General features: G+C 39.0%; 2 protein-coding genes, 1 long non-coding RNA gene and 1 pseudogene across 6 annotated transcripts; 2 read left to right on the forward strand and 2 right to left on the reverse strand.

The window, feature by feature from the left end:
• Nucleotides 1-1,103: 1,103 nt before the first annotated feature.
• On the forward strand, nt 1,104-3,896 carry LOC103405056 (U-box domain-containing protein 3). The gene is made up of 2 exons (XM_008344027.4): nt 1,104-1,555; nt 2,865-3,896. The coding sequence occupies exons 1-2, from the start codon at nt 1,215-1,217 to the stop codon at nt 3,688-3,690; spliced, it is 1,167 nt and encodes a 388-aa protein (XP_008342249.3). The 5' UTR covers nt 1,104-1,214; the 3' UTR covers nt 3,691-3,896.
• A 591-nt stretch (nt 3,897-4,487) lies between these two features.
• Nucleotides 4,488-7,300, forward strand: LOC103405055 (uncharacterized). 2 transcript variants are annotated; one of them, XM_008344026.4, is made up of 2 exons: nt 4,488-4,994; nt 5,205-7,300. In XM_008344026.4, exon 2 carries the CDS (start codon nt 5,270-5,272, stop codon nt 6,962-6,964), a length of 1,695 nt encoding a protein of 564 aa, XP_008342248.3. In that variant the 5' UTR covers nt 4,488-4,994; nt 5,205-5,269; the 3' UTR covers nt 6,965-7,300. The 2 variants fall into 2 exon arrangements, with proteins under 2 accessions (XP_008342248.3, XP_070673073.1); XM_070816972.1 differs by having other exon boundaries at nt 4,823-4,994; nt 5,248-7,300.
• A 440-nt stretch (nt 7,301-7,740) lies between these two features.
• LOC108171331 (ribonuclease E/G-like protein, chloroplastic) lies at nt 7,741-10,595 on the reverse strand (annotated as a pseudogene).
• Nucleotides 10,596-11,326: 731 nt separating this feature from the next.
• On the reverse strand, nt 11,327-13,461 carry LOC139187657 (uncharacterized). 3 transcript variants are annotated; one of them, XR_011577932.1, is made up of 4 exons: nt 13,148-13,450; nt 12,814-12,966; nt 12,298-12,401; nt 11,327-11,367 (listed from the first exon to the last, which is right to left on the reverse strand). It is a non-coding gene; the product is annotated as an uncharacterized lncRNA (long non-coding RNA). The 3 variants fall into 3 exon arrangements; XR_011577931.1 differs by lacking the exon at nt 11,327-11,367 and adding an exon at nt 11,591-11,773; XR_011577930.1 differs by lacking the exon at nt 11,327-11,367 and having other exon boundaries at nt 12,327-12,401; nt 13,148-13,461.
• Between the last annotated feature and the right edge of the window lie 223 nt (nt 13,462-13,684).

The raw sequence follows: 13,684 nt of genomic DNA on the forward strand, positions 1-13,684 counted from the left end.
CCGGCCTGTCCCGTTATTTACCTGTACCCGTCCCGCCCCGCCCCGTCCTGTTTTGTATTTATAATTTTTGAACCCGTCCCGTACTCGCCCCGTACCCGTCCCGAACCTTGATTACCCACCCCGACCCGCGGTTCATGTACCCGTTTGCCTACCCCTAGTTTCTCTGTTATTTTCCCATGTGCATGTCGCGGAACTCATATAATTTAGGCAACGTTTATAAAAAACAAATTAAAAAATGAATATTCATTGTTAAAGAAAATCAATTTGAAAATAAAATTAAGAATACTAAAAGGGGCTCACTTTCTCCTTCTTCTCTAGCAAGTAGCAACCTTAGATCCTAATGGGCTCGACGGGGAAGAAGGCAACGAGAAATGGTTTTTGACCTCAATAAACTCCTGCCAACTGCACAGAAAAAGACACAAAACAATTGTGGTAGAGAGTTGCAACGGAAAATATTCTAAAAAAATCATTCTTAATGTACTTTGAAAATGACTGAAAATATTTTTTGTGAAAATAATTTTAGAACAAATCTTTAATTAAGATGCAAGTAAATCCTGAAAAAACAGTTAAAGTGTTTTACGGAAGAAACACATAACTGATTCCTATTACAGATAACACCTCAAGTGCTTTTGGAATAAAAAATATTTGATCTAAAAATACTTTCAATTATTTTAAAAGTACATCCAAACGAACCCTTACACATTTCAGCAATTTCCCCCTTGAATTTTGGCAATTTTGATTTGGGTTTGTGGAGAAACAGCGCTCACATTTGACCGCAACACTATTTAGTAGATCCAACCATGATTATTATTAATTTTTGTCTAAAATAAAAAATAAATCAAATTCAGCAATATATGTCATACATTAATGTATTACAAATTTAGCAACATAAATTATACATTTATGAGAATAATGCTCGAGAGATCGAAATTTTAAATCAAATTGAGATGATATGAGAAGTAAAAAAGAGTTTGTCGATACCATGCCCCATTTTAAGTATTCCAATCCGTATTGTTTTCCTTTTTGGGAAAATAACCCCTTTGGTTTTGCAAGTCGTAGCATTCGTTAATGCATTTTCATTGGAGAAAGAAATTTTTAAAAATAAAAAAAGAAGAAAAAAACCGAAAAGATAATAAAGCAAAAAAAAAGATAAAAAGAAAAAGAAAAAACTCCTCGAAACAGAAACAGAAACTCCTCTGCTGGTACGGAGAGAGATGGGGGAGGAGGAGCAAACCTCGGTGGGAGTGGGAGAAGGAGAAGAAGTGGCAGAGAAGGAGGAGGAGGCAGAGACATGGAACCAAAGGAAACAAACCCTTATACTCGAAATCTCCTCGAAGCTTATCCATGGCGATCTCGAATCCAAGATTGAAGCCGCCAGAGATATCAGAAACTTGGTCAGAAAGTCTTCCACTTCGTCCTCGTCTTCCAAGACTCGCTCGAAGCTGGGCGCGGCGGGCGTGATTCCGCCGCTGGTGTTGATGCTCTGCTCTCCTAATCCAGATGCGCGCCAAGTTTCCCTCCTCGCGCTTCTCAACCTTGCCGTCCGAAACGAACGGTAACTTTTGCTGCTCTGCCTTTGAATTTATCTCTGCTTATTCACTGATGAGGTTTGAAGGAATAGAAATTGCTAATTTTGTCGATGGGTTTTATTTGCTTTGTGTTAATTTTGGGAAAGATTGAAACTTTTTGTGTTCTGTGATTGTTTTATGATTCTTTGGAGATGAAATTAGTTGATTTGATGTGGGGTTTATGTTTTTCTCGTATTGGGTTGCTTTGCTTCTAGATTTTGATTCAACAAATGAAAAGAATTGATCACATTACTTGGCAAATAAATGGATTTTGATAAGTTGGTTGGTGATTTCTTGATTGAGATTAGTGAATACAAATCATCTTTTTCTGTAATTGTGTGGATTTGATGACTTCCTTATTTACTAGCTGAGCGAGGGTGACATGATATGCAGAAGAAGAAATAGATGATAGTGTATTTGCCCTCTGTTTGGTTACTACTGATGAAGTTGGGATTGGGCCAAAGAGTTGATACTAAAAATGCTTGTTAATTTCGGGAAGAATTAGGTTCCTTTCAGTCCAATTTACCGAAATTTCTGCCTCGTGATGGTTATTAAAAGAACAAATGAGAGAAAGGGCAGTGCTTGATAATGTCAAACTACTTGACGGAGAGAGCTTTTTTTGAAGAATTTTTTCTCCTTTTACCGATGTATTGGAAGATCCAGCTGGATCTTGATTCCTACCCTTTCTTACTGAGGATTTGTCCTTTTTGCTGCAAATGAGATGGAATGCCCAAAGGCTTGACCAATGAGATGGCTTTGTTTGTATATGTATCTGTTAAAGAGTGTGAGGCTGTCGAGTTCAGTTTTTCATTTTAGTTTTGTTTTTATTTGGTTTCCTTCGTATACATGGTGATGGAAACTTGTGTGGAAGTTAATTTAGAGAAATTTCTTCTCAGAGTTTAAATATTTGTATTTTAATTAAATGCTAGTTCAGAATCCATTGGCTGAATTCAGATAGTCACATACTTTATTGTCTCTATCTTAATGCTGCACAAGCATTCTGATACCAGAAAGTCACCTTGAGTAAAAATAGCACTTGTTGCTGTTATTGCGCTTAAATGGTGTCCTTTAGTCCTTTTTTGTCTCTTTTGTGGAGGATTCTCCTAACTATAATCATGTGAATTCACATTGTGGTAGATATGGTTGCATTATTATATGTGAAATTTAAAGTGGTCCCTAGTACTGCAATTCTTTGCTCTTTGGCTATTACCCTCGTTTTAGGTTATGGCTGTTGCTAGTATAATATTCAATATGTTGTCTGTATGTCTCATTGGGTCCTTGTTTGATGCTAATTAGGAATAAAGTCAAAATTGTGATGGCTGGAGCCGTTCCCCCACTTGTTGAGCTCCTCAAATTCCAAAATGGTAGTTTAAGGGATTTAGCAACTGCAGCAATCTTAACACTCTCAGCTGCTGCTCTGAACAAGCCAATCATTGCAGATTCTGGAGCGGCGCCTCTCCTGGTTGAGATCCTCAGCTCCGGAAGTGTTCAAGGAAAAGTTGATGCTGTGACTGCCTTACACAATCTCTCCACCTGCAAAGAGAACTCAACTACTATTCTGGATGCTACAGCCGTTCGTCCTCTTATCAACCTCCTCAAAGAATGCAAAAAGTACTCCAAGTTTGCTGAAAAAACTACTGCCCTTCTCGAGATCCTCTCCAATTCCGAAGAAGGACGTACTGCAATCTCAAACACAGAAGGCGGGATATTAACCTTAGTAGAGACTGTTGAAGATGGATCCCTAATCAGCACACAACACGCGGTTGGAGCATTGCTCTCCATGTGTCAGAGCTGCCGCGACAAATACAGGGAACTCATTCTTAATGAAGGTGCAGTCCCAGGTCTTCTTCGACTGACAGTAGATGGCACAGCTGAAGCCCGGGAGAGAGCTCATACGCTACTAGACTTGCTTAGAGATTCTCCCCAGCAAAAGCAACTGGCATCCTCCGTTTTAGAGAGAATTGTATACGACATTGCCACAAGGGTAGATGGAGCGGACAAAGCAGCTGAAACCGCAAAGAGGTTATTGGAAGACATGGTTAAAAGAAGCATGGAGCATAGCATGAACCGAATCGAGCAGAGAGCTGCATCTTGTACACCTTCGAATACGCAGTCTACGTAATAATTTTGTTTGGCTGTTGGAGTTTCACAAATCACTGGGGTAAAAGTTATTTGTTTGGTCAGTTAAAACTCTGCACCCTGCTAAATCGCCCTCCAGTTACTGGAGTTGAAATGTCGGATTGGAGTAAGGGTGAATTGTGAGTCCATTGTATATCTCAAACTTTGTTCATGTATATATATAAAATCACTCTGATATTTTACCGCACATTTCTTCTGACCACAAGTGAAAATATAGGCAGTGTCAAGTTGGTAATCCATGTCCAAAATTTAAGGATATCGGAAAGGGGCTTGTAGCTCAGTTGGCTCAAAGACGATTCCTTGCACTAGAGATTTTGTTTTCGACTCCCTCTCCTCCATTAAACAAAAGAAAAAAAATTTATATAACTGAAGATACCTTGTATTCAAAGCAACCCCAAAAGGTGGAGTGCTACACGGAGTAATTTATCTATATTAGGAACGTTATTATGGCAATATCTTAAGTCATTCACACGCTATCAAACATTTTAGCTTTCTCACATTCGGTATACCGCATCAGTGTCATTACCTATATAATAGGAATGTCAATATAACGTCGTCTCAAGTCAATCACACATTGTCATGCGTTTTAACTTTCTCACATGTAAATGTGATTTAACTCGCGAAACTGCCTTACACGACATTCTGGCTGCGTACATGTCCGCTCTCATGCTCCTGGAAAATGTGGCAAAGGCTGGAATCCATTCCTTTCTGTACTTTAGCTCAAGGACAGTTATCTATTTAGTTAAGGCACCAACCTTAACATGTGACATCAATTTAGGTAAAAAAAATTGTTAACTCGGTAACTAAAAGAGCTGATATGTTGGAGCTTAAAATACATAATTAATTTATTAATTAATTACTTTAACTATCATTAATAGTAGAAGCTAAAATTACATTTTTACCACTGTCGGTGTGTCTGTAGTTGTTGAGCTGTGAAGTCGACACTTCCCTTTAATAAATACCGAACTCAGCAATTCATTACGGGTGGCGCAATACGCCACACCACTCATCTCCTTCCACGCAGCCGCTTCTTCCACGTGGAACCATCCTAACGGATAAGCGCAGTACACCCCCTGCGCAGTCTAGAATTTTGTGATATGGTTTAATGGTCACAATCGTCCCTCACCGAAAAGTAAGAGACGTTTGAGAGAGAAAATCCAGCAGCTGCACACAGCTCACACTCGCACTGGAGAAGCCAAGTCGACAGAACCGACGAAAATGGTGACGAAATGAAGCTTTCCCGACGGTTCTAGCTCCATCTCTCCACGTGGGAAGCAGAAGAAGAAGGTAAAAATCTTTGCTCGTCTGCTAATCTTTTGGCTTCGTACTTTGCATCGATTCGTAGATCTCCAAAACCCCACTTGGAATTTATTCCAAGATCTGAAATTAAAGGACCCAAATCGATAAAAATCTTATCTTTTTCGAATCCCATATAGTTATTTTTTCTCCATTTTTTGTACTAAATCTTCGTTTTTTTTGGGTGGTTTGGTGATTTAGGCAGTTGTGTTTTGTGGTAAATTGTGGATTTGGTTGGTTGTAGAAGAAGCTTCTAGTTCCGAAAAATGATGGGTCGGTCCCCATTTGCCAGAGCTGGAGGCTTTAGGCCTGAGAATTTGGGCCCCAATGCCCTTGCCTTGATTGGGAACCTTTGCTTTACGCTTTTTGTGCTGGGAGTGTTGATCTTTACTATCATTGCCGCCACCTATGAACCCGAAGACCCGTTGTTTCACCCGTCAACCAAGATCACCACATTCCTCACATCCAAATCCAATGCCACTTTCAAGTCCGATGACACTGTGGTCCGGACTGGTGAGAATTTCTTGGCTCCCAATCAAACAGAGATTGGAAATTTTATCAATATGACTGATGTTGTTAACTTGAGCGAGGGCGATAAGTCGACCACTGAGAATTCTGAAGCAGAATCTGCTAGTTGTGAGGGTCCCATTGATTGCAGGGACCCGGAAGTGTTCCATTTGATGATGAGGGCCACCATAGAGAAGTTTAAGGATATTCATTTTTACCGGTTTGGGAAACCAGTGCGGGGTTCGGATGATAACAGTTGTGATATGGCTTGGCGGTTTAGGCCTAAGGAAGGGAAGACTGCTTCTTTTTACAAGGACTATCGGAGGTTTAGCATTTTGAAGTCTGAGAATTGTACTCTTAGTGTGGGTGATATTGGAGAGTACCATACTGGAGTAAATGCCAGGAAGAGGAAGAAGAAGGCCGGATTTGATAAGCAAGGGAAGACTGAGGAGAATTCTTTGCCGGTTGTTGGGGAGATTGTGAATGATACCCTACCGGTGGTTGAGTCCGAAGTTTCATTCAGTCATGGGAAATACTTAATATATACGGGTGGTGGAGATAGGTGCAAGAGCATGAACCATTACTTGTGGAGTTTCTTGTGTGCTTTAGGTGAAGCTCAGTACCTGAACCGAACTTTGGTCATGGAATTGACTCTTTGTCTGTCTTCGATTTACACTTCATCCAATCAAGATGAGGAAGGGAAGGACTTCAGGTTTTACTTTGACTTCGAGCATTTAAGAGAATCTGCATCTGTGTTAGACGCGAAGCAGTTTTGGACAGATTGGGAAAAATGGCAGAAGAAGGACGGGTTGGATCTGCATCTTGTGGAGGATTATAGGGTCACACCTATGAAACTTAATGATGTCAAGGATACTTTGATTATGAGAAAGTTTGGGTCTGTGGAGCCAGACAATTATTGGTATAGGGTGTGTGAAGGGGAGACAGAGTCCGTTGTTCAACGACCATGGCATTTGGTGTGGAAATCAAGAAGGTTGATGGATATAGTGTCTGCAATCGCATCAAAATTGAACTGGGATTATGACTCTGTGCATATTGAGAGAGGGGAGAAGGCACATAACAAGGAGTTGTGGCCTAACCTTGATGCAGATACTTCACCCAATGCGCTGCTCTCAACCCTACCTAACAAAATTGAAGACGGGAGGAACCTCTACATTGCAACAAATGAGCCGGATACATCTTTCTTTGATCCTTTGAAAGACAAGTATACAACTCACTTCCTTGACGAGTACAAGGATCTTTGGGATGAAAACAGCGAGTGGTACTCTGAAACCACTAAGCTCAACAATGGAGCTCCGGTTGAATTTGATGGTTACATGAGGGTCTCGGTTGATACAGAAGTGTTCCTGAGAGGGAAAAAGCAGATTGAAACTTTCAACGATCTCACCAACGACTGCAAGGATGGTATCAACAGTTGCAGCGCCGCGACCAGCTGATCCCCGCAAATAAGGTTTGTGACTTCGTTATTTGCTACACTGCCGATATCCACGTGTACCGTTTAGCTTATTGTTATGTTTTGCATTTGAGAAATTGTAAGCCTGAACTGATAGTCTTAGAATTAAGTAGCTTTTGTCATGAGTTTTGTACTTGTAGAAAAAGCAACTTTCAATATTTCATCACTTCGAATTTCGTAAGTGTTCAGTTGAACTTGGGTTTTGTTTGATGTCAATGTCGATGTATTGAATCATGTGATCTTGTGGGGAGTTGTTCCAGAATCTTTTTTACTCGTCTCTAATCATTAGCCTTCAATAAATAGTTCACTTTTTCTTTTATGTTGGTTCTTGATTTTTAATTTCTTTCCAACAAGGGAATTGTTACCCGCATTCCAAGAAAGTCATCAAAAAATAGAAAAATGTAGGGCAAAATGACTAGTTTGGAGTGCTAATGAGGATTCCCGACAACGATTCCCAAATTTCCGTTCTCTTTTATCTTTTACCTTGAGGAGGACATTTAATTAGAGAAGGTAACCACCAAGTTGCTAGTGCTTCTGTTAATGTTATTCTATTTTCACTTCTTGCACTCTCCTATTTCGTTTTTGCTGTATGATTGAATAAATTAAAGAAGAATCAAAGGACATAATAAAGCAGAGGAGTGCATTGATAATCGAGTAAAGTGTGAAAGTCGCTACTTCATTTTATCCATTCGCACTCATCGCTCTTGTTTTCTTGTTTTCGTGCTATGATAATCGAGTAGAGTGTGAAAATCACTACCCTTTTAGAAAGGAACAATCCTAGGTATTCTTAAGAAAATAAATAGTTGGCTGCCGATAACAAAACTTGTTGGCCAAGCATTACTACAATGTGATCCAATAAAATAACAGGCTTTTATCAGCAAAATGCCATCTAATCCTCACTTTTCTCCCAACTCTACATCCTCCTCTGATAATACAAACATCTGAAAGAATCAGAAGGAAAATTTTCTAGTCCGTATACAGAACAAGTACACATCAATCGGGCAAGTCTCATTTTCGCCCGGTCTTCCACTTTATGACCGGAAACAAGGTCACCTTTCGGCCAGAATTGTTAGCCCTGCCTTCCGAAGATCGTAACATTGAAATTATTTCCGGAGGCGGATCCTTATGTGACTCTTCATCTGAAAATGGCTTCACCTCAAATGCACCTCTAGTGAAACCTCTAGCCACCTGAAAGAGGTTTACGCCTCTTGACAATCAGTGAATTTCAATGCAAATCATGAAAAAGTTAAGGCGATCCCATTAACCAGATGCACGTATCAGCTACAAAGTACGGGGCAAGAATGTTGTGTTGGTTTGTACTAATGGAACTGATGAATCTAAAGTTTCAAGTTAACCATTATTCGCTTGTGCATTTCGCATACCATAGAGGTCACTTTACATAAGAGGGTGGTGTGAGTGGAGTCATTCATGTCATCCTAAATCTTGAACAGAAACTGAAGGATTGGGATCAAGAATATTCGTCGGTTTTACGTACCTTTAGTAGAATCCAGACCTTGAGGGAACCTCTCAAGAATGCAAGTCTAGTACTTTTGCCAGAAGTTAGGTACAGACACATGTGACGGTCAACTCTCAGAATAAATTTCGGCCAAGATTTGGGGTTTCCTGGGTCCGGTCTCTCTTCCATCATCGCCTGATAAAATTTCAACAACTATTTACTTTTCTTGTTATTTCCATAAGTCCATGCCTTGACAGTTCGGAGACTTTAACCATTGATCTGTCTCTCTCAACAGCCTTCTTAGCTTCTTCATAGACCAATCTCTTGTTTGCTGGAAATAAAGCAGTGCCAAAGAGGAATTCATGAATATATATAACTTCTCAAAATTAAAATGATGACGGTTCAGAATCTTTTTATGTATTTTTATTAACCTGCCTCCTTTTCCCCATAAAAACATGAAGTTCTGTAAGTTTCTATACATCCTAGGGACAAAACCAGTGACGAACTTTTGGTCAAGCCTAAATATGTCAATAGCACTTCCACAAACCCACAAGAGAGGGAGACTTCGACTTACACTCATCAGCCATGTCAATGAAATCTACCACAATTATGCCACTGATATCTCTCAGTCATAACTCCCTAGCAATCTGAAACACGTTATTCACTGTCAAACAAGTACCTTAAGCTTAAAGAATCAGATGAAAAATAGGAGAATCTATCTTAAAGCTTTGAAATAAAGATATAACATCTTTCGGAAATCGGACCGCAACCAAGTAATAGTTGCATAAACATGGTAATATGCTCTGTTACCATCTTACAAGTCACAGCTGAGTAATATGTTGCCTGGCAAGAAATATACAAGTTGCTTATCCGTGCAAGGCAAACAAATCATAAAGAGAGAGCTAGAGTTCAGCATGTAGCATACCTGTTTGGCAGCTGCAAGGTTGACTTCTAAAATAGCTTTCTCCTGTGAATTTCCATGGCCAAACATCCCAAGTCCTCCATTTACATCAATAGAGACTAATGCCTCAGTTTGCTCTATCACTAAAGAACCTCCATTAGCCAGTGGAACCCTGTAAGGCAATAGATGTAAACATCAACAAAAATAGTCGAAAAATACTTCTCTCCGCACCCCCAAAGAAAAAAAGAGAAAAACCAAATATACAGGGTCAATGAAGTGAAGAGATCATGAAACAAAAATTAACTAATGGGTCAATACGCATCTTCAGAGTTAGAAAATGTGACAACTGAGAGCATAAGCAATATTGCCTGCCACTCATCTTTTACTGAGCATGCTGTTGATCTCTTCTTCTATCTTAAATTCATCAAAAAGAGGAATTCTTTTATTGTATAACTCTACTCGATCACAAAGATCAGGGGCAATCTCCTGAAGGTAATTGCTAACCTGGAAAGCGTGATAAAAGTTGACCTTAGTATTTCATAGCAAAATATCATCAGAAACCTAGTGATTACACTGTTGCAATTAGAGAAAGATAAATCATCAAAGATATAGAAACAATCAATTGTAGACATGTTGAAGTCTGGAATCATAGGATGCTTTTTCAATATCATGTTCTCAGTTTCTCCTATTAATAATCTATGAACGTATACAGCAATTATGATCAAACTACACATCACACACATTTGTCTCAATCCAAAAAAATTCTTGACAGTTTCTAATCTACTAAAATATTCCTATATGATAATTTAGGCCATACCTCATGATATGTCCTGGGAGAGTCAACCACCATTTTCTCAACCTGAAGCATCCACAATATAGGAATAAGACTGCACGATTTTTGTAAAGTTTGAAGTGAAGAAAATAACGGAAATGACAAATAATAGGTAGAAAGACTTCGATATAAATGATAAAACACACCGTCTCAATAAAATAATCCTGGACAACTGAGAGTGACCCATTGCCCGTTGGAGAATCACAGGAATGGCCCCTTCCACACCTTCATCTGCTGCAAGTTCTGTAATGTTTTTCCAAGTTGAAACAAGGCCTTCTAAATCCTTTTGCAGTTCCTCTAAAGAATGACCAGCAGCAACAGTTCTTACCGTCAGACCAAAACCAGGAGGCTGCAAAGTTTTTGCTATGACTTTTAATTGTGTACGCCAATTTGTTTGGAGATGAATCAGAGGTGTTATAATTCATAAAAATAAAGAGTAAGGAAAAATTGAAGGAGGCAAAGGTTGAATCAAAACATACCCAGAATCTGCTTTTTAATTGTGTACGCCAATTTTTTTGGAGATTCCGATTCTATCACGATTCTATCACTAATAGAAGTTGAGCCCCTCTGCTATTCGCCATCAGAGTACACATTATCCTCCATTGGTTCAATTAAGAATGGGTTCAACTCTAAAATCTCATTACTGCAAATTAAGCCCTTGTTAAGTTCGCCATCAGCGTTCTCCATAGGAAGATTTAAAGCTGGCTTTAATTCAATTGTATCACTTTTAAGGTATTGCATAATCTCATATTCATCTGTCGAACCACTGGAAGCATTTGAGTGTTCAGAAACATGTCAAGGAAAGAGATTGCATATACTAAGGCATTATGAGAGAGATTTACCTCTAGCTGGAGCTGAGAATAAAAGTTGTATTGGAAGATATGCCTCCTCTACCCATGAACCCCATGAACGAATCGGAGACATTGTGGTATCGGTCCTCATCCATGAATCCCGCACTATAATTTTTCCACTTTGTTTGACAGGTAAGGGTACAGATATAGACAATTCAGGTCCAGGGCTCCAAGTGATGTCATATGAAGGCCACCTTTCTGTCTTTATGAAATAGTTATACTTGAAATTGACACCACCATTAATCAGCCAAACAGTAAAGGGTGAATAAGTGAACCTTACAGCCTATAATAAAATAAAAATGAAATATTTTTATGTACCTCTCTGTGTCTCTCTTCGTCTTTTTCCCTGGAGAAACATCTCTAGTTACTTCTATGCTAACGGGAAATCTATAACTACTTATTTTGTCATATTAGAAACATGTGTATGGATTTTGTTGTTTGCTTTTATTTGTGCAAGTCATAACAAATAAATAAAACTCATATTTGACAGATACCATAATTCATGCATCATTTCATGCTTTACAAAACCAACATAATCACGTGTTACTTTGTGCAACTTGGCAAAAGTACCTTGACTTCAGCCTTCCATAAGTTTGTATGTTCCGTAGGAGACATTAGTATAGCAATCCCTGGCTCCCAGCAGCCAAGAACAGTAGGATCCCCAGTAATGTATAGAAACTGGCCAGCTTCTAGATCAGCCTCTATTGTCCAGACTATCTTGCACATTACTTTAGAAGCAGCATTTGACTTTCCTGAGAAACTAGAATGTTCTAGATCCACAAGCCGTTTTTAACTATAGGAAAGTACTTACTGAAAGGATGCTGTCATTGATGTGTAACATTAACGACATAATAGTTTACTTTAGTACTAAGAGACGCATTCTCTTACAATCCTTGTTTCTTATTAGAGTAGAAAAAGGAGGTTACATATTTCCTTATCATAGGTAGAAACAAGACTAAGAATGATCATCGTGGAAAGGAAAACTTCAGATTACAACGCTATGGCTCAGACCAGTGAGGCATAATGCTAAGAAAAATCTCAAATTAATTCTTTTCATTTTCGTAGTTGTCTGTCTGAACTCTGAACATAGATGAGGATGATAAGTCCTATAAGTAGAGAAAATACTACCACAAATGCATCTTTTTCTGCCAGGAGGTGGTGTGTAGGTTGAAGTTCTCAAACCGGACAATAAAATGAGCTTAAATGTATTAATGCAAGACTAACACAGACAAGGAAACAGTATCAAAGATGTTCAAAAACAGTACAGTTGCGTTACCTTTCTCTATGGACATCATAGGAGAACTCAGGAAAGAACTATGCTTTGCCATACAGAGAGTGAATCTGAACGCATTTCCGAGGGGTATGTGATGGTATATATACCTGCTCTGGTACCATAATGTATTAAATCCTTCCATGGAGAGAAAAAGAGACAAACAGAGATATACAAAGTACGAAGACAGTCAGACTTAACAGAAGTATTTTTTAAAGCATTTCTATGCAATTTTTTCATCTTGTTTTGAGACACAAATGCTGAAGTTTCCTTAGTATGCACAAATACGGACAGAGGAACTACAGCAACTGGCATTTAATTTGATAATCCCACATTTCATCTGTCGAACGATGTTTTCATACCATGCACGGACAGGGGTAGAGTAACTACTAATGCTGGAAATTTCATTGGAACCAATGCCTACCACTTGACATGTAATCAAGCGAATATATTTCAAACTCCATTAATCCTGTGCCTCATGCTTCCTATGATTTGATTAACCAAAAACATGAACATAATTACCTTGGGTACTGAAAGTTATACAGGAAATAAGATGCCTTTGGTCGCGTATCGCTGCTGTAATAATCCGCTTCAACTTAAACACAATTTCCTATCAAGATGACACTGACTCTGATTCCCAAGTGTATGCTGACGTACATTGCGAGTAGAGCAATGCTGAAAACGAAAAAAACCCAAATAAGACCCGGTTCCAGAACATCGAAAAACGCAAGCTTTCATACTCTATAACGACAAAAGACGCTCAATTCAATGTGCATAATTCGAAGCATATAAAACCCAAACAAATTCAGAAGCACAATCAACAACAAAATTTGAAAATTTTGAATTTGAAACGTACGGTGATAAAAACCTCAGGCTGACGGAGCGAACGAGCCAAGAGGGGGAAGAGGGGAAGTGGGTCTGTTTCGTGAGGAGGTGGTGTTGGCGCCGAGAACGAGCGTGGGCTTCCGGGACGCCCATGAGACGCCGCGACTCCAGTGCTTCAGTGGAGCAGGGACAGTGAAAAGCCGTAATGGGCGGTGCTGGGATGGTAAGTTAGGACTGGATGAAGGGGCCATTCCGTCATTTGATGGGTGCTGAGCTTAAAGGCTTCAGCTTTGGGACTGTGGAGAAACTGGATAGAATGAACTGTTGCTGCTTTGTGAGTGAGTTGGGAGAAGAAGAAGAAAATTATAAAATAAAATAAAAATTACCGAAAAGTACAAGAAAAAAAAAACTTTAATTTTAATGAAAAATGGTAAATAAATGTGTAGTGAATAATATAAGGAAAATGTAAAAATATGATTTTTTTGTTAAAAGTAAACAGTACTGGAAATGTTTCGTTAAAACTTCCAAAAACAAAAGATGTGAGAAATTTTAGAGAAAATTGTAGTAA

This window comes from Malus domestica, chromosome 17 (genome assembly GCF_042453785.1).
Source record: "Malus domestica chromosome 17, GDT2T_hap1".
In the NCBI taxonomy this organism is placed as follows: domain Eukaryota; kingdom Viridiplantae; phylum Streptophyta; class Magnoliopsida; order Rosales; family Rosaceae; genus Malus; species Malus domestica.